Below are 26,430 nucleotides of genomic sequence, written 5' to 3'. Positions count from 1 at the left end.
TTTCGAGTGTACACTTTTGCAGTTAGCATGTCATTTTTTTTTGTTCTCCTGGAGCCATATGAGTTTATTACGTTTTTATGTTGTATATGAAAACACCACAGAGTCCATTATGGTTTTTATACTATCCGGGGGGGTCAAACTCAACTTCACTAAGGGCCACACTGGAAAATGAGAGTCACATTTAGGGCCAGACATGTTTAGTTTATTGACATGCTTTTATTTCATCGAAAAAGTCAAATGTCTTTGACTGTATTACTGCATGTCATTTTTGTTGCATTTTCTTTGACGTTTTTGTTGCTTTTTTAATATATAAAAAAATCACTTTTGACGCATTTCTGTTGACATAAAGCCCTACAGAAGTCAGTAAAAAAGTTCCTTAGCCGTGAAAGAATTTCCAAATTAAGCAAAGCAATGCTGACATTTTTAAAAGCAGGCTAACTACCACACAGCCGACTCACAGCCTGAAAATGAAAACTCTGATTCTGGGAATCTCAAAGTCAGTAAATCTGCCAAATTCTGCTTTGAGTGTCACGTAATCGCAGTCTTTAAAACAGTTTCCAGTATTTTTGGTCTGTCGCACAACTAAGCCGAGCCAACATTTATTGTGAACCTAAATTGAAATGCGGGCCGGATAAAGATCTGCGATGGCCCACAGGCCTTGAGTTTGAGACACATACTGTAGACATTTAACCCTTGTGTTGTCCTACTGCCGACAATGCAACATGTTCTTGTCCTCCCGGGAAAATGACCACTATTTTGACTTTTTTAATGCTTTTTTTCAACATTTTCGGCTCTTATTTTCAACATTTTTGGAGCTTTCTTTTACTACCACTAGTATATACACCCCTAACACCAACTTATTGCCACTAGTTTAACTAGTTAAACAGATTTTTGTTAAAAAAAAAAATTATGAATTATTTTAAATGGTTGATATCAGAGGAGCATACAGTATTTTGATGGATAATCACAGACCGTCAAAGTTGAGTCAGTGTTTTGAAACTTAAAAAAAAAAATCTCAAATGTTATAAAATTGAATAAAACATCCAAAATTCAACTGATCATTAATTGTACTTGCAAAGAACGTTGTATGGAACCAGCCATGCTATTTTGGGGCCATTTGGTTGAAGGAGACCCATATTTCTGATATAAAAAAACCATTGGAAATGGGTCAAATTTGAGCCAAGGACAACAGGAGGGTTAAAAATGGATCAAAGAGAGCCTGTGTTTACACCTCCTCTATGCTTTAAAGTGTGCTTGGAGTTCGTTTAACCCATGGTTATCAGTTAACTACTAACAAAGCCACTCCGAAATGACTGTTTACACAGCCATGGTACAAGTTGTCTCAGTGTGGTATTCGTGTGCATGTTTCTCATCTCCTCTCCAACTCTGCCTCCCCAGCCTGCGGAAGCGTCTGTCTGTCTCGGAGTCGTCCCACACAGAGAGCGACTCCAGCCCGCCGCTGACCGTCCGGAGACGCTGCTGTTCAGCCATCATTGAGATGCCGCGCTTCGCCATCTCCTCGGAGGAAGAGGCAGGCCAAGGTAAAACACTGGAGGGATATTGTGATGGCCTGTGGGTCACTAGCTGTCAGGAGGAAATTCTCCCAGAAATAGTGGACAGATTGAAGACCATTGTTGAAGCTCTTTTCAGAGAAAGCTCTATGAAAAAAGTGTCTAATATCTGACATGTTGGTGTTCAAAGAAGATACTGAGCTGTGGGCCCCTGGGTAGCTCACCTGGTAGAGCGGGCGCCCATATATAGAGGTTTACTCCTCGACGCAGCGGCCGTGGGTTCGACTCCGTCATTCCCCTTCTCTCTCCCCTTTCAAGTCTAAGCTGTCCTATCCAAATAAAGGCCTAAAAATGTCCCAAAAAAATAATCTTTAAAAAAAGGGAATATACTGAGCTGTGTTGTTGTTTGTCTCTCAGGGGCGGCTGGAAGTCGTAAGAGTCCCAGCCTGCTGGGTCTGAGTGCAGTGCGGGGCCCGCGCTGTGACGAGCTGCCGCTCGCCATCCCAGAGCTCCCAGTGGAGAGAGAGCTGAAGCTGGACGAGTCTCCCACCACACCCAGCTCCACCTCCAGTCAGCTGAGCAGAGCCACGCTCACACGTCAGTACAAACACACCGAGACACAGATACAAACACATTCAAACACATACAAGGCTCGTTTTCTGCCGGATTTGTCCCAAAAATATGTCTTGAGTTTCTCTACATTTGGCCTGAAGAAGTTCTTCGGAAGAATGAGAGTTGTAAAGATTAAGTGATTAGTTTTCAACTAACTAAACTGCAACTATTTTGGTAATTGATTAATTGGTTTCAGTCACTTTTTATGAAATAAAAGTAAAATTCTCTGATGTCAGCTTGTTAAATGGGACTATTTTTTTGTTTCTTCACTCCTCTGACAGTAAACTGAATGTGTTTGAGTTGTGGAAAAAACAAGACATTTGAGGATGTCATCTTGGGCTTTAGGAAACACACAATGTCTTCTGACATTTTATTATGTTGACCAAACAACCAATCCATTAATGGACAAAGTGATGCAGCCCTGTAAAGTACTGAAGTGTATCCCGTTTTTCTGCGTTGACTAAACTTGAGACCTGTATGTCTGAGCTTCCTCTCCAACCTTCCTCTGTTCCCGCAGCGGGCAGTTCAGGCGACGTGTGTGATCGCGGCCACAGAGCCAACAGCAGTAACGGCGCCGCTGCTAAAGCCGCAGCGGACAGCGACCCTCCCTCCACGCCGAGGGCCATCAGCGACCTGGCGGCTCGCAGGGCTCGCCACCGCCTGCTGTCTGGAGACGCAGACAAGCACACGGCGGCGCCCAGCTCCAGACCGCTCAACAAGGTCATCAAGTCGGCGTCCGCCACCACGCTATCGCTGATGATCCCTGCAGGTCAGTGTGTCACGTCAGTTTTGGCGTTGTTACGTAGCCAGCTCTATCCCCACAGCGCTGTGGAGATAGAGCTGGAAATGCAAGACTACATTTTTTTTGTTTGTGTATTTATTTTTATTGTTTTCGTAAAACAAAGAAGTAGAAACATAATAACAATAGATGGTGGTGTTACACAAAACAGAACAGGTTACTTGACAGGAGCCGTCGACATGCGACAAGCAGGACATAAGACAAAGGAAATGGCACAGCAACGGGGTAGCACAAGTTTAGTTTTAAGACATTAAATCAAGGAAAGGTTGCCAAATTTCAAAAAATAATTCCTCTTTAGCAGACATGATGTACCTGATTTTCTCCAAATGTAAGACATTACCCAGCTCCCTCAACCACATTTCAAGTGTAGGAGACCTTTCAGATTTCCAAGATTGTAAAATCAGCTTTCTGGCTAACAATGTTGAGAGCGAATGTAGCCTTGGCTTCACGACTACTCCTCACACTATCTGGATTGGCCGCTCCAAACAATATGGTGAGTGCATCTGGGTTACATGGATGATTATAAAGGCCTTAGAGAAAAACTCAAACAAGGAGCCCCAGAATGATTGTAACTTATGACATGACCAGAATAAGTGGGTTAGTGTTCCTACTTCACTCCGACACTTAATACATTGAGATGATATTTAATGCAAGACTACATTTAATGTGTTTTTGCCAGGGTTCTGTGCAAGATTTGTGTGCCTCTGACGTGCTGATTAGATGTGATTTTCTTTACAACATAAAGTTGATTTAATGCAGAAAATATAGAAGACTAAAATGAAAGGGAATAAAACAGACCTAAAGATAATTTCAGGTTATCTGGATCATAAAGTGTTCAGTGTGATCCTGGCCGGGCAAGAAAAATAAATTCTGTTGTACGTAAAAAGACTCCATATGGACACCACACGTTCACGGACACAAATGTCTGTTATCGGTCCGTCCTCAGACCACCACGGAGCCTCGCCATTGGCCAGCCCGATGTCGCCCCACTCGCTGTCGTCCAACCCGTCGTCGCGGGACTCCTCCCCGAGCCGAGACCTGTCCCCGGCCGTGAACAACGTCAAGCCCGCCATCGTGATCCACAGAGCAGGCAAGAAGTACGGCTTCACCCTGAGGGCCATCCGGGTGTACATGGGAGACTCCGACATCTACACTGTACACCACATGGTCTGGGTGAGTCCCACACACAAACTCACTGTCATTATTCAAACACTTTGAGGTGTCAAGCTCACAAAACATCTTTAATTTAAAGGGCTCATATTATGCTTTTTGGCTTTTCCTACTTTCCTTTATAGTGTTATATATGTTTATTGTGCATGTAATAGGTTTAAAAAGTGAAAAAGCCCAAAGTCCCCCCCCCAAAGGGACTTACCATCTCCAACAGAAAACACTGTTCACAAACTGCTCCAAACAGCTCTACTGTAGTCCAGCCTTTACTTCAGAGACAAACGTGGTCACTTTGTAACACATGTTATAATGCTCGCCTAGCTGCTAGCGTGGCACGCTCTCATACTCTGCTTCTGACTGGCTAGTAGTCCTTACCTTGGTACTGTCAGGGCACGCCCTCATACTCTGCTTCTGACTGGCTAGTAGTCCTTACCTTGGTACTGTCAGGGCACGCCCTCATACTCTGCTTCTGACTGGCTAGTAGTCCTTACCTAGGTACTGTCAGGACACGCCCTCATACTCTGCTTCTGACTGGCTAGTAGTCCTTACCTAGGTACTGTCAGGGCACGCTCTCATACTCTGCTTCTGACTGGCTAGTAGTCCTTACCTAGGTACTGTAAGGGCATGCCGTCATACTCTGCTTCTGACTGGCTAGTAGTCCTTACCTTGGTACTGTCAGGGCACGCCCTCATACTTTGCTTCTGACTGGCTAGTAGTCCTTACCTAGGTACTGTCAGGGCACGTTCTCATGCTCTGCTTCTGACTGGCTAGTAGTCCTTACCTAGGTACTGTCAGGGCACGTTCTCATGCTCTGATTCTGACTGGCTAGTAGTCTTTACCTAGGTACTTTCAGGGCACACCCTCATACTCTGCTTCTGACTGGCTAGTAGTCCTTACCTAGGTACTGCACATGTGTGACTCCCAACAAAGATGGAACAAGTGTGATGCCTCACTCTTTAGCTAAAACAGAGAGCTCAACATACAGGGTGAAAAGAGGAGCTGCAGCAATGTGCAGTACAACTTTTTAAACCTATTCTGATATAACCTCTAAATACAATTATGAACCTGAAAAACCTGAGCATAATATGAGCACTTAAAAAAAAGTTTTTGCCTCAATTAGTTTCTCACAGTAAAGAGACAACAGAAAGTTTTTTATATTTATAATAGGGATAGACCGATTAGGATAGACCCCCCCCAAAACAATAAATGTTTTAGCCAGCCCCAAAGGAAGGTCACCAGTGCCAAAATTATAAGAATTGAGAGAAACAATAGCAATTCAAATCCTCTCTAGATGTGTTTATTAGCAATTTAGCAAGCAACAGTTGAACAAGCAGAACATAAACTTGAATAGGAGAGCTGATCTCAGTTTCTCCCGGTGATTTTAACGGTAGTATTTAAATATTTATAATAATATTAATATTAATATTTTTAAAGTAGCATTGTTAATTTGGGTTTCATTAACTCAAGCATAATAGGCGTGAAAAAACCCTCATTATCGAGCCGTTTCTTGGCAGTTTGCACATTATCTGTATCAGCATTTTATTTGCTGATAAAGTTAATGACTTAAAAAGTGTTACTACTACTTTGGCTCGGCTACAGCTCTGTGTCTGTCCCTCTGCTCCGGTTTCACTCACCACTGAGTCTGACTTCAAGTGCCCATATTATGCTCATTTTCAGGTTCATGGTTGTATTTAGAGGTTATGTCAGAATAGGTTTACAAGGTTTCATTTTTACAGTCAGTTTAAAAAAACATATTTTTGTTGTACTGCACATTGCTGCAGCTCCTCTTTTCACCCCTGTGTGTTGAGCTCTCTGTTTTAGCTACAGAGTGAGGCATCACACTTCTGTCCCATCTTTGTTGGGAGTCGCACATGCGCAGTACCTAGGTAAAGACTACTAGCTAGAAGCTAGCGCTGCTAGCGGTTAGCTACCTCGTTCTTAATGGCAAAACACTGCTACAACACACGAGTTCACCCTAATCTACAAAATAAATTGTATAGAACTACCTCCATGTCCCTGTTCTGCAGGTATTCCACACTAAGTTGGAAGTTTGCCATCGTTTAGAAGAAGTCTCCTGGCTAATCCTGCCTTGTACCGACCAAAGCTTGAGAAACAGCTAGCTGATGTGGTATTGGCTAAAGTGGTTAGCACACACCAAATGTTTCGGCCAATGACGTAGAAAGCCGTGTCGATTTTGAACAGCTCATCTGGAGAATGAAGGCAGAAGACATTCAGAAACCGTATCTCACTCAAAACAGCATGGATGTGTTTTTTTTCAAGTTTGTATGAGTGTGGAAGCACAAGAGACATAAAATAACACCCCAAATGCCAGAAAAGGTGGGGTTTTTTTCATAATTTGGGCACTTTAATGTCCCGCCCAAAAAGCTATCCGACTCTCTCTTACTGGGTACTAGGTTAAAACTTTCTCATTTATTAAATAATTGCTTAAAGTTTCTATTTTTCCAAAATCCAAATTTTCACTGTAAATGCATATCTGTTCCAAATATCTGTTATCATTTTCATTCACTACTGATAATCGGTATCGGCCTTGAAAAACCAGTATCAGGGGTCAATCCCTAATTTACTGTATAAGGACAATGCACATTAATCAACATTCCTGTAAATGCGCCGGTGATGGCCAGCAGGCTAATTTTCAACTGCAGTCCTTTGGTCAGATGTTTGGAGAAGAGAGCGACAGGTAAACAGCGGGACATTAGTACGGGTTAAAATCCACGGACAGAAGACAACATGAGGCCATAAAAATAGACAACAGCAACAAAATAAGCATAAGTCATGTGATGACAGTAAGAGAAGATGTTTTTTTTTTAACCAGCTAGTCCTGAATGTGTTAAAATTAGAAGTTAAGATGTGCAACTAACTTAACCCTTGTGTTGTCCTGGGTTCAAATTTGACCCATTTTCAAAGTTTTCTATTTCAGAAATATGGGTTTCTTTCAACCAAATTGCCCCAAAATAACATGGATGCATGCAGGTGCATGGTTCTTCGCAGGTAAAATCGATGATTACTTTCATTGAATTTTGGGTGCTTTTATTCAATTTTATAGCATTTGAAAAAAAGAAATGGTTTTAAAACAATATCCTGACCAAACTTTGACATAAACCTGTGATTCACTCAACATCGTCTGATCTTAACTATTCGTCAAAATAGTTTCTAATTTCTGCTTCTTCTTTTTTTTTTTTTTTTACTAAAAAATTAGGTATAATGTCATTTAAATTAGGTTTACTAACCATGAATTTAAAAAAAAAAAAAAAAGTGTCGGAAAAAGCAAATGAAACATCAGAAAAAAGTTCCAGAAAAAGTTAATTTTCAATTTTGACACGGAAGGACAACAAGTTCATAGTGGACGGGAAGACAACACAAGGGTTAATATCAAATGAAGTCTATGGGATTCCGAATTACTGTCAGGTAGTGTCAGTCTTTTGGCAGTGTGTTGGGATTCTTGTTGTTGACAGAAGATGGCAGTAAACCGCAGCAGAACCGGCTCAGTACATAGGTGTTAAATACATCTGCCTTCTTTCCACCTTCCATCCCCTCTCTCTCTCTCTCTCTCTCTCTCTCTCTCTCTCTCTCTCTCAGCATGTGGAGGACGGTGGTCCAGCCCACGACGCGGGGCTGAGGGAGGGAGACCTGATCACCCAGGTCAACGGAGAGCCGGTTCACGGTCTGGTTCACACCGAGGTGGTGGAGCTCATCCTGAAGGTATGGACACAAAGTTCATTTCATTCTTACTTTCTCTATCCAGTGAAATCCCTTCTTGAATGCGCAGTACTGATAAACAAGACACGGTGTACACACGTTTTTTTATTCATGTGTGTAGCCTTTTCCTTATTCTGTTACTAAAGACAAGTCCATTAGATTTGTTTTTGAATAAAAATTTTATTTTGAAATGAATGTAAAGTCATCCCAATCTGACTTCAATATCGTTTTTGATATCTGTAACATACAAATATCAGAGACTTAAGAAGCGAGACGCCCCAACTACAACGCCTCTTTAGGAGACTAGCAGCAGGTCGTGAGTGTGTTGATTGTAATAAGAGAAGTGAACGTGAACACAGATTATGAGCGATTCTTTTCACCTCCGTAGTCACCAAAGTAAATATTGGACACATTTTTCACAAGTTACAAATCTCCGGAACATTCTGACACTAACATTTTTCAGACGCATACATCAGGAGAAAATTAACTTTGTTTCTGTCTCAGGACCGAACTCTCGCGAGATCTGGCAACACAGAGAAGTTAACGTCGGCTAACTTTCGTGAACACCCTAACAAAACTTAATTTGTAATGCCAAATATGGCTTTTAGCTGCTTAAATATTGAATGTTAGCAAAAGGAAATGTGAATAAATTATTACATCATACAAATGGCTTTTCATCCACACAACGTTCACTACAATTTCACACGAGGCCACGGCCATTAAGAAGTGTGTACCGTTTCATACAAGTGGGGCGGTGTTCAGTGGGCTGTCTTTAGTTATAGAAAATCTTTGTAGGAGTCATAAAAAAGTTTCCACTCCAAACTAAAGTACTTATCCTGGATGCCAGCCGAACTTAGCCCCACCCACAACCTTTGAGGTCGGGAAGTTCGGTCTGGACTTGATCCGTTGTGGAGCAACTATGCTCGAACCAATCAAATTGTCAGGGCGGGCTTTATACGATGATGGACAGATGATCAACAGTAACGGAATCAACCACGTCCCCAAAGAGCGCTTGGGTTGAATTCTTTTACAACAAAGATGGCTGCCATCGCGTCTGTTATAGAAGATGTTGACAGCGCATTCATCGAGGCATTTGTCGATTGGAAAGGTGTTTTTGCCGTCCTTGTTACAGGATTCTGCAAAAGTTTAATTTATCAGCTGGCCTCGATGGTCGCCAAGAAGACATATTGTTGCTCTGATTGGTTGTAGGTCGATCCTTTGCTCTGATTGGTTGTAGGTCTGTCCAACTGAGTGCAGAGGCATTTTCTCTCCTGGTTCGGTTGAAACACGCGCCATAATCACAGCCCAACGGAGCAGCATCAGACTCCTATTTTGACTAGAATCTGAGTATGACCACGCCAGGCTATAAAGTAGTGCAACTTAAGCACAAATTTTAGGTGAAACCCATTTTACATTCAAAAGATATAACGTCCAAATTTACACCAATATCTCAGTGAACAAAAACTGAAATAAAAAATTAAAGAAAAACATGAAATTCCACATCTGTCATGCTCTGTGTGTCTGTTGTCCTTCAGAGCGGTGGCAAAGTGTCCATCTGTGCCGTTCCATTTGAGAACACGTCCATCAAGGTTGGCCCCGCCCGAAAGACGACCCACAAATCCAAGATGGCGAGACGCAACAAGAAGACCAAGACCAAGGAGGGACAGGACAGGTGGGTCACACACACACCCGTGATGTATCAAACACGTGTTTAAAGAGCTCCTACTATACTTCTTTTCAGCGTCATATTTTAACTCTTGGGGTCTCCTAGAATAGGTTTACATGCTTTGATGTTCAATAAATGTGTCTCATACTGCCCATCGCTGCAGCTCCTCTGCCTGAAACGCTCTGTCTGAGCTCTTGGCCCCGCCTTCCTGAAAAGCCCAGTCTGCTCTGATTGGTCAGCTGGCTCACTCTGTTGTGATTGGTCAACCACATTCTAACAAGCCGCTGGGCGGGCTGTACTTGCCCAGGCAGCATCAGTGGCCGGCACATTTGAAAAACGTGGCTGGCTTTCTCAATCAGTGACATCACTAATTGAGGAATTTCAAACAGGAATGTGAGCGAGGCGTTTTCGGTCAGTTAAGACCCTGTTTACACGTACGTGGTTATTTTTACAAACTGAGGCATTTCCCTTTGTTTGTACCCTTTGTTTAAACGCAAACAGAGAATTCGCCTCTGAAACCGAGTCTTTCTAAAAACTCTGGCCAGAGTGGAGATTTTTGAAATCTTTGTTTGCACGTAAACTGAGACAAACAGAGGTTTAGGCAGTCGAGAGAGAAAGAGGAAGTGATTTGTTGCTGTTGTTGCTATTTTCGGGATTTTGATTGGCTAAGGTGGGCTTGAGCTTATCGTTACGCTGCCACCTACAGGTCTGGCGTGTTCTTGGCTGCAATAACGGCATATATATACACGGGTCTGAAAACTGGCAGCTGTGCACAATGTTATTTTTGAAAACGGAGAGGTTGAAATGTCTGTTTATGAAAATAGCCAGCCACGTGTAAACGTAGCATAAGAAAAAGTGCTGTCTGTGGGAGAGAACGCTACATTTGGAGTACTTTATACATCTATTACATACACACAAACTATATAGCACACTAAAGGACAGGAACAATAAAAGTAAAAGCATAATAGGGGCTCTTTAATGTGTGGATTCGTTGAGCGAACTGTTGTGTGTTTTCCCTCGCAGTAAGAAGAGGACGTCTCTGTTCAGGAAGATCACCAAGCAGGCGTCTCTCCTCCACACCAGCCGCAGTCTGTCCTCCCTGAACCGCTCCCTGTCCTCTGGGGAGAGCGGCCCCGGCTCGCCCACACACAACATGTCGCCACGGAGCCCGACGCAGGGCTACCGGTCCACGCCAGACTCCGCCCACTCAGGTGAGACACATCCGCTCACCTGTACTGCAATAATAATAATAAAAGTGCTAGTATATAAAATATGGTTGCACAATATATATATATATATATTTTTTTTTTTATCAACATCGCGATATCAACGGGCGTAAAAACCAAAAACGCGAAAGGCACTCAAAGATTTTTTCGTGTTAGTTGAAAGAAAATATCAGTAGAAAAACTGCACGTTCTTTCTTTCTGCATTCTCTGCTTTCGCTCTGCTTTGCTGGAAACACATAAGATGTCGTCTGCGTTAGGGTTGGGTACCGTTTGGATTTTAACGATTCCGATGCCGAACCGGTACTTTTAAAACTATTCCGATTCCTAAACCGATTCTTGAAAAACGACAATTTTCTGTTTTATTGAAAATTATTTAAATGTAACAATATATTAACGTTTGAAAGTACTTAAATATATAATAAGTAAACCTAAGTCACCAAACACACAACTAGCGATCACGTGCAGTGAATGGTTAATATGCTTTTACGTCCATTTTGGTGAGCCCAGAGGGAAAATATGGCATTTTAAAAGTAGCCTACATTTACGGTAGACTACAGACAGGGAGATATTTTTACGTCTGTTTTGGAGCAACAAAGGGAAAATATTTCAGTCGACACATTAAGTGCAACCAAAATTTGCGCTCTAATCCGGTCCAATTCCTACCGGTTGCACTGGTTTCGGTTCCCAATCCTAGTCGCCGTCGGCGGTACTGTATGAACAAAAAATATTTAGGTGAATCATTGGTAAAAAAAAAAAGAGCGATTCTCGTTAAAAGTTGTGATTGTAAAAAATCCCGATACATACTTCAATAGATTTTTTTTCTTCCACCCCTAATATTAACCGATATATGCCCTGCTGTCTAAACTGTGATTTTGGAAAGTAAAATAACTCTTAGAAAGCTGTTGTTTTTACTGTAAACATGACAATTATTTCTGTTTGTCTACATGTATTTAATTTCATTACATTTTTAAGATTTTTTTGCACACTAAAAACACATTTTTGATGTTGTACATCTACATTGGTTGTGTTTTTTATATAAGCCGTTACAGGCTTCTACCATACCCTCACATGTATTTTGTATTTCTTCAATTATATTTGTTTTGTATGTTCTGTGAAACAAATAAACTAAAGTATTAAGGGATAGACCTATTATCGGCCCGTTTTTTGGCAGTTTGCAGATGATCTGTATCAGTGTTTCATTTGCCTGATATCCGATAAAGTTAACGAATTAAAAAGTGTTCTACTTTGGCTCGGCTCCAGCTCTGTGTCTGTCCCTCTGCTCCGGTTTCAATCCCCACTGAGTCTGACTTGATGTCATTAAATTTTCATTTTTACTGTGTATATACTTGTACCGGTTGATCCCTAAAACTGTTAATGTACTTCCTCTTCCCCCTCCCCTCAGTTGGCGGAAACTCCTCTCAGAGCAGCTCTCCCAGCTCCAGCGTCCCGAACTCGCCGGCGAGCTCCGGCCACATCCGGCCCAGCTCCCTGCACGGCCTCGCCCCCAAGCTCCAGCGCCAGTACCGCTCGCCCCGGCGCAAGTCCGCCGGCAACATCCCGCTCTCCCCTCTGGCCCGAACGCCTTCGCCCACCCCTCAGAGCAGCTCCCCCCAGCGCTCCCCGTCCCCTCTTTCCCACGCTCTGGGCCAGTCTGCGGCGGGACAGTCCTTCCCCGTGAAGCTGCACTCCTCCCCGCCCCTGGTCAGGCAGATATCCCGGCCCAAGAGCGCGGAGCCCCCGCGCTCTCCGCTCCTCAAGAGGGTGCAGTCGGCCGAGAAGCTGGCCTCGTCCCTCTCCAACCCCCCCTCGTCGCCCTCCGGGGTGGCGGCGGCGGCAGCGGCGGCGGTCGGGAGCCGCAAACACAGTCTGGACATCTCGCATTCAGAGTTCAAGAAGGAGATTCTGCAGAGAGAGCCGAGCCTACAGAGCCTTCAGGTATGAGCTCATCACGCGGCACGCACGCTGACCACATGATTCCATAATAGTGTCTTTGACCTGCTTCTTGTGATGTCATATCTTGAAATATCTTCAAATGGATCTCTTAAAAAAATCAGTATAACCCTCGCTAAAACGTCATGTACGTCACTAAACCATAATAATGAATGAAAGTATCGAAATTGTGTAATAAATTAAAGAAAATACAAAATCTGTGCTTTCATCACATTTTACTGAATAAACACACAAACCATATTGATCCAAAAGATTTCTAAATGTAGAAATTGTGAACATACTATTTTTGAACACTCTACAAGTTATTTGAACTCTCTACATTTATTTTTAGTTTTTGAGATATATACTGTAAATACTGAGGCGTTTGGATAGTTTCATCTACAATAGACACGGGGTTTTGCACCGGACGTCACGTAATAGTCATCATGAATGTACAACATCATGTCGGGAAAGCCTTAGAATCCTTAGCTATCTGTTGCACAAAGAATGAATGCTCTAGCTTGTATGGTTTTTATTTTAGATCGATTTAAACAGCTTCATGGAAACCAGGCTCTCTCGCAGACGCCATCGGAGGTCCTTTCTCAAAGTTTGAACAGCATATCGATGATAATACAAACTAGTTGTTTTACTGTGTGTAGTATTAATAAATATGCATACCTGTCGGTAATAAGTAGCACAATTACGTTCTAGTGCAGAATTACATTCAAGTGCAGTGATTAGCAATTCTAGTGCAATAAGGGCAAAGGGACCTTGTACTCATTTATTTATTTCACTTATTTTAGAACGTGTTGTTGGCTGTGGTTGGATTGGATCCCTCAGGTTGCTGTAGGAGAAAGGGGCCTGGGAAAGAAGTGTGAGAGAGAGAGAGAGAGAGAGGGGGAGTAGAGAAGTGATAGCGTTGGTGTTTATCTGGATGCTGCGTGTGCATTACTGATTTTGATTCTAACGGTCGGTTACAGCACTGATCAGGAGCAACGCACCTAAATCCCGAGACCCGCTGTCTAGTTTTGGATCCTAATCCCAATGCAGTCCTCTACTACAAAGCTCTGTTTCATTTGGAAACGATGTTTAAACAAGCGTGCAGTCATGTAAACGGGGCTTTCGAGATTCGGTTTAACGAGAATTTTTCAGACAGGTAAATTAAACTGTAGCGTATTTTCTACAGGGAAGAAGAAGGAAAACAAAAGCACATTTTCAAACACGCAACTCTGAACTCGCCAAATTAAACCCAATTAAATTTACACCTGAAAGAACATTTGTCTTATACTTTGATATCTTAAAGCAGGATTCAACAACAGAGAAGTCCACAACCACACAAACTCAGTTGTTATTTTGCCAGATGGAAAATCTCTGTATGAAAGCCAACCTATCGTGTGTGTAGCTGCTCAGTTATCTGTGCACATTGTAAGATTTCTACATCACTATATGTTGTGTCAAACGTATCCTGTGTCTTGTCCCTCCCTCGCTTTCAGGAGTCCGCCAGCGAGGTTCTGCTGTCATCGGCAGGGCGCGGCGTGGAGACGGGCAGCCTGCAGAAACACTCCTCCTCAAACAGGAAGTTGGGGCGTCAGGAAGGTGACGGCGCCCTCGGCTCGGTACCCGGCTCCCTGGGCCTGGCCCCCGGGAAGAGCAAGCTGAAGGACAAACTGTCGGCCATCCGGCAGGACCGAGCCGAGCGGAGGGAATCGCTGCAGAAGCAGGACGCCATCCACGAGGTCGATTCGTCCGAGGACGAGACGGACGAGGGCTCCGAGGACAGCCAGGACGGCCGCAGGGCCGCCACCTTCACCCCTCCCCCGCTGCTGAGGCCCACCACCGTGAGAACGGGCCCCGGGGGCACGCTGCCGTCCCTCTGCCTCTCCCCCTGCACGCCTCACGCCACCTTCACCCACGCGGGGCCCTCGCAGGTAGGGAGGCCCACTCCCTCGCACACCCTCTCCTCTGTCACAGAGACGAAGCCCGGGCTGGGAGCCCCCCCGCTGGGGGTAAAAGATACGAGGTCCGCGGCATCCGCAGAAGACGGTGCCAGACAAGAGAGGAAGGTTCTGGGCCCGAGCAGTGCCACAAAACCCACTCAGGGCCCCCTTCTCTTCCCCACCCCAGGCAGTGCATTCATCTCAGTCAGCAAGGACACTTTCCTGAAGCCAAATCCTCCACCAGACTCAAAGAGTCTCATGGGGAAGACTGCACCGTCGGCGCCCAGGCCAGAGGACCAAACCCTGGACAGACCTAGATCCACAGGCCGCTCTTCCACGATCACCACAAATACTTCAGACTGCAGAGCCTCCACCAGTACTACAGACTGCAGAGCCTCCACCAGTACTACAGACTGCCGGACCTCCACCAGTACTACAGACTGCAGAGCCTCCACCAGTACTACAGACTGCCGGACCTCCACCAGTACTACAGACTGCAGAGCCTCCACCAGTACTACAGACTGCAGAGCCTCCACCAGTACTACAGACTGCCGGACCTCCACCAGTACTACAGATTGCCGGACCTCCACCAGTACTACCGACTGCCGGATCGCTGACAGCCAAGAGACGCCCGGCGCCTCCTGCTCCTCTCCTAGCATCCCCAAGGAGAAGAAGGAGGCTGACAACCGGAGACTGTGCGCCGTGGCCGCCGCGAGTCTTAACGCGTCGCCCTGCTCGTCCACTTCTGGCTCCGGCTTTAGTTTCAGCTCCCCGGTTGCGGCCCCCGAGAGCGCCGTGGACAAAGTTGTGTCCCAGCTTACGACGGTGGCTAAGAGCGTTCTGGGTCCCGTCAAACTGAGCACCGCTGCAGAGCGGAGCCAAAAGGACCAGAAACCCTCCAGAGGCGGCGCCCCGGATGTCCCACCAACTGCCCCTCTCTCGTTTCTCTCTAAACAGCTCCCGGCTCCTCCGTCGCCTCACCTTTCGGAGCCCCAAAACAGACCGAAAAGTGATCAAGTTGCCTCACCGATCACCTCGGCCAAACCCTCGACCCAGACAGACTCTGCAGAAAGGCCCGCGCCGGGGCCCGCAGGCAGGGAGAACGCATCGGCACAGCTGACGGCTGCAGCAGCCCCCCCCAACAACCCCATCGCCTCCGCAGCATCTGAGCCACAGCGCAAGAGGCCCAAACCGCAGACGGCCACTGCCGGCAACGCCGCGAACGCCTCCTCGCAACAAGACAAAGCAACCAGCAAGAAGACGTAGCAGCGAGAAGCCCAACGACATGTGTAAAATCATTGCTGGCTTCGCTGAGGTTTTTTTTTTTTTTTTTTTTTTTTTTTTTTTAGAACTCACACAATCTGCATGTTTGGGAGAAAACACAATTAGTAACTTCGCACTTATCTAAGAGAGTTTGACTTTCAAAGCGAAAGACAGATGTGTGTAGAGAGAGACGAAGAGCTGTCAGAAGCAGAGACACATGTGGTAGTCCTAGTTCCATTCCAGCTGTTCTGTGCTCCTTAATGTTCCTGGGAGTTATTTCGGTGTCCATGACTCTCTGGTTCCCGCTTTCAGACTAAATGCCTCGATGGGTTGGCGCGGTCTTTTTTTTTTTTTTTTCTTTCTTTCTCTCTTTCTGCAAACATGTACGAGGCTAGAAATAAAGAGCTCGGTGGTCCGTGCACATACAATGCCACATCACACGCACCTTTTCTTGCTCGCTGTCTTCTTGTGCTGCCTCATTACTTTTCACCTTGATGTTTGGCAGAGTCAACGCGCACGTTCCTCAAACATATCAGGACGTCCCTAACTGAACACACAATCTCAGCAGTAAAGTGCAGCGTATGTTTAGCAGTCTGTGTAAATGCATTACAGACATTTTAATGGGACTAAATCTGCACTGTCAAAGTGCACTCAGCACCCAGCCACCTAGGCCAAATTAAATTGTCCTCTCGCCGTAATCCCCGGTGATCCCACGCTGCAGGCCTGCAGCAGAGGAGGCGTTCCCGGAGCACAGATCCCAGGCGTGGTTCGGCAAATTTGAAGAGATTCCTGGGGGGGAGGATATATAAGTGCTGAAGTAGATTAGAGATTGTGTCAATTCATCGAGTCCGCGCTTGGGCGAAGAACTGAATCTACAGTTTGACCCGTAAACTCGACTGAACGACTTTCCTCACTCCTCACCTGGCTGAATAGTAAAGAAGCATATTGGTCTTGATTGTACTGCAGCACCATACTTTTTTTCCTAGATTTTTGAATGCCTTTTTTAGAAATTAATTAATATTAATATAATAATAATAATAATAATGAATAAGTTATTTGACTGGTTTGAGGCAAACTTTCCAAGATAGTTTCAAGTTCAATTATTTCCAAGTTGAAACATTTGCAAAGCATTGATTGTTTAGAAAGTAGAAATATTTGACCTGCCGCTGTTAGCGAAGTCGCCGTAGGGTTGTGTTTTAATTATTGGACCCTGTTCCAGGTTGTAAAATAGCCAGATTTGCTGAGCTCTGACGCTGTGTTTTATTTCTACTCTACTTTATTGGCAAAGAGCATTGCTAACCGCCACTTGCATATGTTGCCGGTCGCCTATTATAGACCTTTTCACAGATGTAAACATAAACGTTCTAAACGGAGCCAAGTTGATTTCCTGTTGCAGTGGTTGTGGATGGCATCAACTCACGGGAAGTCAACAAGGCGCCAGGCTGTTGCAGGGCAATTGAATTCCATAGAAAAGGTCTATTACCGTTGCAGCTAATTGGTTTCTTACAAATGCTGAAAGTTGAAACCAAAAAATGTTAAGGGGATTTGAAAAACTTTCAAAAATCCTATCAAAAGCCGAACCCTACATATTAGCATAAGCCCGATAGACGCATTGTTCTTTTCTCTTTATCAGACGTGTGTCAACTCCGAACGTTTTCAGACTCTTTACAACACTCACCACACTAACATCCAGCTGACGAATTCAAACTGAGCATGCTCAGACTGACTGGTTCTTTTAGAAACCCAGTTCTGTTGGACCACCCTCTTTTTATTCCTAGCCCCATCAGCCTCTGAAGGCTTCCGTACTTTTATTTGGTATCTGGACCAACTTGCTGTGTTTTTTTTGCCGCTAATCCTGTAAAGTCATCATATTTTAGTGTGTGGGTGTGTGTGCGTGTGTGTGTTCATTTGTGCATGGTTATCTGTGTACATATACATACATATATATATATATATAAGAATATTTAAAGTTCTGTTGTGCATATGTTTTATACCGTGTGTGTGTGTGTGTGTGAGAGTGTGTGTTTTAGGATTCGACACCCTGCTACCTGTGTATGTGGCCGAGCTCTCCCTGTGTCGGGCGACAGGCTTTGCACAAAACCTTTATCTCATTTGTCAAATGAAAACGACAAAAAAAAAATCACTAAAAAGGAAAGCTGTTCGAGTCTTTTTGACTGCTGACCGCCGTGGTTGCTTCAACCTTAAAACACAGTTAGCCTGTTAAAATCAATCCCTTATGGTTTTGTGTGTGTGTGTGTGTGTGTGTGTGTGTGTGTGTGTGTGTGTGTGTGTGTGTGTGTGTGTGTGTGTTCTTTTTCTTGGATATACCACCTTTTATTTCATCCGTGTCGTCCTGATCTTTTCCCCGTACATTCAAATGCGAGAAGCGGATTGTTTGTTTGTTTTGGTTTGTTTGAAATTTTTCTGAGAAAATCACCTTTCGTCGTACATTTGAGCGTTTTCCCCGAGGAAGCGGGATGTTAAGATGAACTGGACCTCCTTCGGTGTTTGGTGTCTTTGCTGAGCTGGCGTAGAGCCGACTGACTGAGAGCTCAGTTAAAAAGACACCGTTGAACTGACGTCAACACTGACGGTGGCGATCTCTGTAATGTGTTTACATGTTCCTGTTTTGTATCTTTATGTGTTCTGGGTTGTTGTTTTGTTTTTTTTTGTCAATGGAACGTGTTGCCTGTAGCAATCAGACCTCCTCTGACAAGGCTGTGGGATAATTACCGACTCCTGATCGTAGCGCTGTGCGACGAAGGGCTCTCCCGTGACGGACGACGTGTAGAAGCGGAGGAAGGTTTCAGCGCACACGTGTCGAAATCTTCTCACAACGGCGCAGAAGTGCGTTAACAGGTGTGTCTGTGGAACCGATCAGAGGCGTTGAGACTCTTGGGGGAGGAAGCACAGCTCCCCGTTGAGCTGATTTATGTGCAGTGTGTTGCTTCGGCCAATCAGACGGTCAGGAAGCTGATGGGTTTCAGAGTGCGTTCCGTTTACCTCGGGACTGGGGAGCTGGAGGTGGGAATGACGTCACACCGGAGCGAAATGCGTTCCATTTACAAGTCAGATTTTTCATTGTGGCATAGGCCGAATTTATGGGGGGTCGGGACTAACCCCACCCCCTCAAATAATCAAAACTGGGCTTTGTCTTTTGGAAGTCTTTGATCCTTTTAACAACATTTTTGCTGCCTTTTTTGATGTTTTTGTAGCTGTTTTATGTGTTTTTGGTGCTTTTAGTGATTTCTGTTTTGTTTTTTGTGATACACGATCTCAACCCGCCCCCCATGTTGAACCCAAAGTTATGCCCTTGCATTGTGGGGTTTGCTCCAGGTTAGCCAGGTTAGCCATAGTTAGCAATGCCACTTGATAACAACGCATTATGTGTTTTTTTGAGCGCATGCAAACAGCGAAAACAACATATCCACGTGTTTCCGACTTTGACCTCGGATAATCCGACTTCCGAGTACAAATGGAACGCACTGTCAAAAGCTGCTCCTGTCTTTCGGTGGCGTCCGACTCAAATAGTTTTGTCGGATTAACCGACACCGTTGGAGGCTTTTTTCACATACAGCACACAACACAAACGCCTGGCCTCTTACCGCGGTATCACCTGGGCAAATAAGCTGATGATTTCTCAGCGACTAGGACAGATTTGCGAGCACTGAAGACGTTTTAAAGCAAGCGAAGACAGAGCTGTGCGTGTCTGTAAAGTTTCGAGCCCGAAAGACAAGTTTCGTCTGTGGATTTAAGTGAGCAACAAGTCGGATTGGACTTATTTTGGGGTCTGGATCGGGCTCCAGGGAGATGAAATACCTGGATGTTCCATTCTCTGAGGCAGACGAATCTTGTGTCGGTCGTGGATTCAGATTCGATGAAACGTTATCGGACCTGAAGCCGAGCAAAATACGTGTTTTCACTTCACTTCTAAGTAACATCAGTGAGTTAATGAGGTTATGCTTTGAAAGAGATTATGATCCTTTGTGCTTAAGCGCTCAAAATCGGAGCAGATTTCAAACTGGTGGCACATAAAAATCAGGATTTAGATAATAAAATGATCACTGTAGCTATATGTTGGGCGATGAGTTACGAAGAGAAATGTCAGTACAGACCTGCCAAAGATGTGTTTTAGGTGATGTAGAAACTGTGTTACCATGACGTAGTTGTTAAACTAAATATTGGCCGATATATCAATCAAATCAAATATCTGTTCCGTTGTCTTGAAATCCACTAAACGACGCGTTTGTTGCTTTATGATTTGTCTGTTTGCTCTCGAATCCTGACTAATTCATTACAGATTTATGAAATTCTGAAATTTGGTTCCTGCTCACTAGTTTTGGCGCTAAAAAACAAATCTCTCAGTGCAGTAGTGGAGTTGTGATCGGCGCGTTCATCTCGTCACAGTTCCAGTTCGGCGTTGTGATGGAGCACAGCTGTCCACGCCGGCGGCTGCAGTTGGGATATTTCTGTGTGTAATTGTTTGTGTGTAATCACGCACCCTCCGGTGCATCTGCTCTCAGCTGGTCGTCCTAACACGGACAGCTGCCTCTCACACACACACACACACACACACACACACACACAGATCAATACTTGTGCCATCTAATGTAGCGGTGCCTGTTTTACCGTCTCCGCTGACATTACAAACACAAGTTGACGGTCCAGGCTTCTGCCGGAGAGTAAAGCAGCTGTCAGGTTCCCCCCTGGAGTCGTTAATCTCCGGCTTCCCTCCGGCCCCCCCGGCCCGGTCCGCTCGCTTCAGCAGGTAACACGCTTAGCGGTTTGTTCGACCTGCGGCCTGTGTTGTTTACCCATCATGCACGACGCCCACAGACCAGACCCTCCGCTACGCAAGGCGCAGAAGTCAAATTGAAACTGTAGTCGGTCTGAAAGTCAGAGCTCGGTGCTCGTTAGGGCCGTTTGTGCCAATACAAAACCTGCTTTTGTTAGGGATACCAAATGGCACATTTTAATATGTTATTATGAAAAGTAAAAGCATTTTTCAACAAAGATGCAAAACTTCTCAAATGTTAAATGTTGTACAAACACAAACATCTTTTTTAAATCTTTACTTTGAAACTGACTTAAATCAGGAACCATTTGATTAAAGAATAAGTTTTCAAGATTATTATTCAATTCCAGATTCCAGTACGTGATAGTTAATGATACCACGGACACATTTCACCCAATCAGGAGCTCAGAATTCGCAGACAGATCTTATCGCTAATCTATTTTTAGTTTTGACAGTTTTGATTAACTTCCAAACATATCAGTGATTCCTGTCGAATCCTTTATTGATCTCATCCTTCTAACTGATTGGCTCGTCATGTTTTCAAAAGGTCAAAATTTGCTGAAACAGCAGCAGGAAACTTTGGAGATGTTCGAAATCTGTCATTATTTTTTTTAGATTGATATTTAGATAGATTCAAGCAGCAGTTTGGTCAGGAAATCACTTGGACCAAACCAGGATGTCAAGCATTTAAAACGTGTGCAGATGTCCCTGCCCGCAAATATCAAATCGTGACATACAGATTGAAGCGCGAGTTGGGTTTTTGTCACTAATGAGCTTCCGTACATCTCTGAGCTTGTAGAGTAGCCAGCTCTGTCTGTCTGTCTGTGAGGCACATAGATGATTTAAACATGATGAAGCCTTATTACCACTACTACGCACATACACACACACACACGCACACACACACACACACACACACACACACACACACACATACGTTCTGAACCACCGTTGAGATTCAGTGTTTTAATGTGCAGTCAGTGAAGCTCGTATCTGTCTGAGGACTTTCATGGACTGGAGTCTTGCAGACAAGGGCAGTATTTCCAAGCCGTGTGTTGTGTGTTTTGTCTTTAAAGAGTGATGAAGAAGAGGAGGAAGGTGATTCAGCTGTGCACCGTAAAAGCTTGAGGAAGACGTTAAGAGAGAGAGAGAAAAAACATTGCTAGAGTAAAACCAGTGCAATATCTTTTTATTTTTTAATGTGGTAAAAGCATGTTGTTGTCAATCTTACCTTACAACAATAATAAAGTTTTTTTTATGTACGCTTTGGTTTCTGCAGCGTCTTGATTGTGTTTTATGATGTTTTATTTTCTTGCACTCTGCTTTATCGTCACCTTTTTATGTGGTGCATCATGCTTTTAACATTAAGGCGGCATTTTTTGTTTTGAGAGAGATTTCTGCCACTGAACTCACATAAAGTCTGAACCGATAAATGAGGTTTAAACCATGCCTCAGGCTGCTGCTACACTGCAGAAACATCTCTGTTGAATCAAGTCAAGAAATGACATACATAGGCCTACATATAGCTACGAGAAGAAATGCACTGTAATTTGTATGTATTGAACATATTCCTTATGCACCAAACTGACTGAGACGCACCTATCTCTCCACAGCGTTGTGTGTGCACTGTCTGGCTATGTGAGACTAATGTTTTATTGAACTCTTTCAAGGTACACACAGCAGCTTAAATAAAGATAATAGGCAATAAAAAAAGATTTCTCGGTGCGCCCAAATGCTTCATTTACATGTTCACATTGTAAAAACATAAGGTAGTTCCAGTGGAAAATGTCTCTAGCGTGTCCTCTGAATTGAAGGCAGAAATTCCAAGACTTGGACAAATAAAAGCTGAATAGATAGATAGATACCATTAGAGGTATGAGAGAAAATACGTTCATAAATAACTTGACTGAAATGAGCCTTTGAGAAAAATCAGGCACCTGGGACTCCAACTGTAATGACCCGAGGTTTCTCGGCGTATTACACCTTTTTGTTCTCAGGAGGGAACAGGAGCATTATGAGAAGCTGCTCTCTTATCATAAACTGTTCTTTTATCTCGTAAATGTGAAGTTAAAATGCTCTCTCTCTCTCTCTCTCTCTCTCTCTCTCTCTCTCTCTCTCTCTCTCTCTCTCTCTCTCTCTCTCTCTCTCTCTCCCTGGTTCATGCCACACGTTGGATTCCCGGTCATTAGTTCTCATCACGTACCGGTGTCCGTTCGGAGAGTGTGAGTGGGAAAAGTGGCATTAAATTATCTGTAAACTGATTTTCCCTTCCTGGCTTCATCCCGACAGTAAAGCTGTGGATTTTAGCAGCGCTGTAATGGGGCTGCTGGATGGGCGTCCGCTGTCTGTGTCTCCGCGGGAGATCTCGGGCGTCTTAATGGTCCTGAGAGATAGCTTCGCTGCATTTACTGTGCATTTACTATGGGGGGTGGGTGGGGGGTTGTAATGGCAAATCTGTGCAGCGCCGCAGGGCCACCGGGATTTCGAGGCAGAAATGGCGGTAAAATGGAGCTCCATTAGCCCTTTCTCACCGCTCGTGCAGCCTCGTGCTGAAGCGCCTCGCTCTCCCGCCGATGGACTGCTGAGGTCAGGGGTTGCAGCGCCTGATTTAACAGCGCCTTACCGCTGCATTCTGGGATAATTGGGTCCTTTTCCATCCCTTCTGCCTCGGCCTACTTCCCCGTCTCGATTCTCTCCATCCATCCAGGCGTCCGCAGGGAGCTGTCAAAGTGAAGGGCCCCTCTCAGTCTTTACTGGCGGTCTTTGGGGGCGGGGGGAGACGGAGGTACATGTGGTGGTGGTGGTGGTGAGGAGCTCCGACAGCAGGCGAACAGCCGTCCTACACACACACAAGAAAAACCATGGAGTAGCAGTGACAGGCAGGCAGCGCAGGGTGATGAATTGCCAGCATCGCCTCGCTCTGACACGGCTCCATATGACCGGGCAAATTCATTCCAGGCTGCCAGGAAGGGAGGGAGGGAGGGGAGAAGGGTGGACAGGGGAATGGAAAGGGAGGAAACAAGACCCAAAGATATGGACTTGACCGGTGTTTGGACCTCCTGCCATCAGTTAAACAAGTCAGCTGAAGCCATCAGGATGCAGAGTTGCCTTTACATTTTCTGTGTGGTGGGAGGGGGGGGGCAAGCAGGTCAACATTTGCAAAGAAACAGCTTCACACTGTGCACACAATATACATATATATATATATATATATATATATATATATATATATATATATATATATAGTACAGGCCAAAAGTTTGGACACACCTTCTCATTCAATGCGTTTCCTTTTTATTTTCATGACTATTTACATTGTAGATTCTCACTGAAGGCATCAAAACTATGAATGAACACATATGGAATTATGTACTTAACAAAAAAAGTGTGAAATAACTGAAAACATGTCTTATATTTTAGATTCTTCAAAGTAGCCACCCTTTGCTTTTTTTGATAACTCTGCAAACCCTTGGTGTTCTCTCAATGAGCTTCATGAGGTAGTCACCTGAAATGGTTTTACCTTCACAGGTGTGCTTTGTCAGGGTTCATTAGTGGAATTATTTCCCTTATTAATAAAAAAGCAAAGGGTGGCTACTTTGAAGAATCTAAAATATAAGACATGTTTTCAGTTATTTCACACTTTTTTTGTTAAGTACATAATTCCATATGTGTTCATTCATAGTTTTGATGTCTTCAGTGAGAATCTACAATGTAAATAGTCATGAAAATAAAAAGGAAACACATTGAATGAGAAGGTGTGTCCAAACTTTTGGCCTGTACTATATATATATATATATATATATATATATATATATATATATTGTGTGCACAGTGTGAAGCTGTTTCTTTGCAAATGTTGACCTGCTTGCCGCCCCCCCCCCCTCCCTCTACTGCCACTAATGAACCCTGACAAAGCACACCTGTGAAGGTAAAACCATTTCAGGTGACTACCTCATGAAGCTCATTGAGAGAACACCAAGGGTTTGCAGAGTTATCAAAAAAAGCAAAGGGTGGCTACTTTGAAGAATCTAAAATATAAGACATGTTTTAACTTATTTCACACTTTTTTGTTAAGTACATAATTCCATATGTGTTTATTCATAGTTTTGATGCCTTCAGTGAGAATCTACAATGTAAATAGTCATGAAAATAAAAAGGAAACGCATTGAATGAGAAGGTGTGTCCAAACTTTTGGCCTGTACTGTATATTCATTCATTCATTCACATGTTAACTTGTTTTCATAAAACACAATTTCATGATTCAAATTTTCTAACAATTCATAAATAAGTTACATAAATTACTGACAAGCTTTATAATGATCCATTACACCTTGTGACAGGCAAAATGCATCCAACCTATTCTTAAAAGAATTAATAGAAGGGGAACGCACAACTTCTTCTGGAAGCTCGTTCCATGGTTTTACCACCAACGAGTATGAAAAAATGATTTCTCTTTTCAGACAGGCATTTTCTTTTTTTTCCCTTTCTTTTTTATAGTTTTATCACATACATACAAAAGGCATAAATAATAAAACAAACAAGATACAAAAACCCATGAGCAATCTAGATTGCCTTTACGTTACAATTTGTTGATATCAGTACCTCAGACCTGTAAATACAGTCCATTTTCCACATTTATTTGCACATTCATCCTGTTGAACTCTTCTCTTATGAGTCAACCATTCTGTTACACTTATTTCAGTCACTAGTTTCAGCCATTCGTCTCTTGTTGGTGGGTCCGGTTTGTACCATCTTTTTGTAATGGCCTTTTTATAAGTTGCTAACTGAATTTTAAACAGGTATCGGTCTTCTCTTGACGCAATGTTTCCTTCCATATGACCAAAATACATGACATAGGTATATCATAACCCAGGATTTTAACAATAACCAAGTGAACACCCTGCCCAAACTGATTAAAAGACATGCGAATGGTTTACATTTACCGCTCCACAATGTCTCCAACATGGTTGGGGCACTGACAGAAATTTGCTCTTAAAGGTCCCATGACATGGTGCTCTTTGGATGCTTTTATATAGACCTTAGTGGTCCCCTAATACTGTATCTGAAGTCTCTTTTATATAGACCTTAGTGGTCCCCTAATACTGTATCTGAAGTCTCTTTTATATAGACCTTAGTGGTCCCCTAATACTGTATCTGAAGTCTCTTTTATATAGACCTTAGTGGTCCCCTAATACTGTATCTGAAGTCTCTTTTATATAGACCTTAGTGGTCCCCTAATACTGTATCTGAAGTCTCTTTTATATAGACCTTAGTGGTCCCCTAATACTGTATCTGAAGTCTCTTTTATATAGGCCTTAGTGGTCCCCTAATACTGTATCTGAAGTCTCTTTTATATAGGCCTTAGTGGTCCCCTAATACTGTATCTGAAATCTGAATACTGTATCTGAAGGGGGGGGGCAAGGTGGAGGGTGTAGGTGTAGCCTTGACCAACTGCCACTTTGCTCGTTTGAAAGCCATGATGTCTCTCTCTCTCTCTCTCTCTCTCTCTCTCTCTCTCTCTCTCTCTCTCTCTCTCTCTCATGGGTGGGCCAAATTCTCTGGGCGGGCAAATCAGAGAAAGGGGAGGTAACCTTTCCCCTTATGACCTCATAAGGAGAAGATTCCTGATTGGTCCATCTGAGCTAAAAAAAACTCAAATTTTCATGCCATGGGAGATGGGACTTTTAATTTTAGGTCAAATGAAAAATCTTATTACATTTTTCCAACAGAATTCCCTCCATGTGGGAGATTGTTGTGTATTCCATATATGCAACCAGTCTTCCCACTTCTGCTTGACATACAGTATGA

At 43.8% G+C, this 26,430-nt stretch overlaps 1 protein-coding gene across 2 annotated transcripts in view; it reads left to right on the top strand.

The window, feature by feature from the left end:
• mast2 (microtubule associated serine/threonine kinase 2) overlaps window positions 1–18,930 on the top strand; it is a 252,925-nt gene extending 233,995 nt beyond the window's left edge. For both annotated transcript variants that reach the window (XM_028588485.1, XM_028588484.1), the window contains 9 exons: window positions 1,399–1,541; window positions 1,929–2,108; window positions 2,641–2,892; window positions 3,869–4,095; window positions 7,687–7,809; window positions 9,342–9,478; window positions 10,496–10,683; window positions 12,101–12,633; window positions 14,121–18,930. In XM_028588485.1, the coding sequence (XP_028444286.1) occupies window positions 1,399–1,541; window positions 1,929–2,108; window positions 2,641–2,892; window positions 3,869–4,095; window positions 7,687–7,809; window positions 9,342–9,478; window positions 10,496–10,683; window positions 12,101–12,633; window positions 14,121–15,830 (3,493 nt within the window). In that variant the 3' untranslated portion in view covers window positions 15,831–18,930. The remainder of the gene's footprint in view (window positions 1–1,398; window positions 1,542–1,928; window positions 2,109–2,640; window positions 2,893–3,868; window positions 4,096–7,686; window positions 7,810–9,341; window positions 9,479–10,495; window positions 10,684–12,100; window positions 12,634–14,120) is intronic.
• The last annotated feature ends 7,500 nt before the right edge of the window (window positions 18,931–26,430 follow it).

Source organism: Perca flavescens, chromosome 9 (assembly GCF_004354835.1).
Source record: "Perca flavescens isolate YP-PL-M2 chromosome 9, PFLA_1.0, whole genome shotgun sequence".
NCBI classification, from domain to species: Eukaryota; Metazoa; Chordata; class Actinopteri; order Perciformes; family Percidae; genus Perca; species Perca flavescens.
This window is presented reverse-complemented; position numbering and strand designations above follow the sequence as displayed.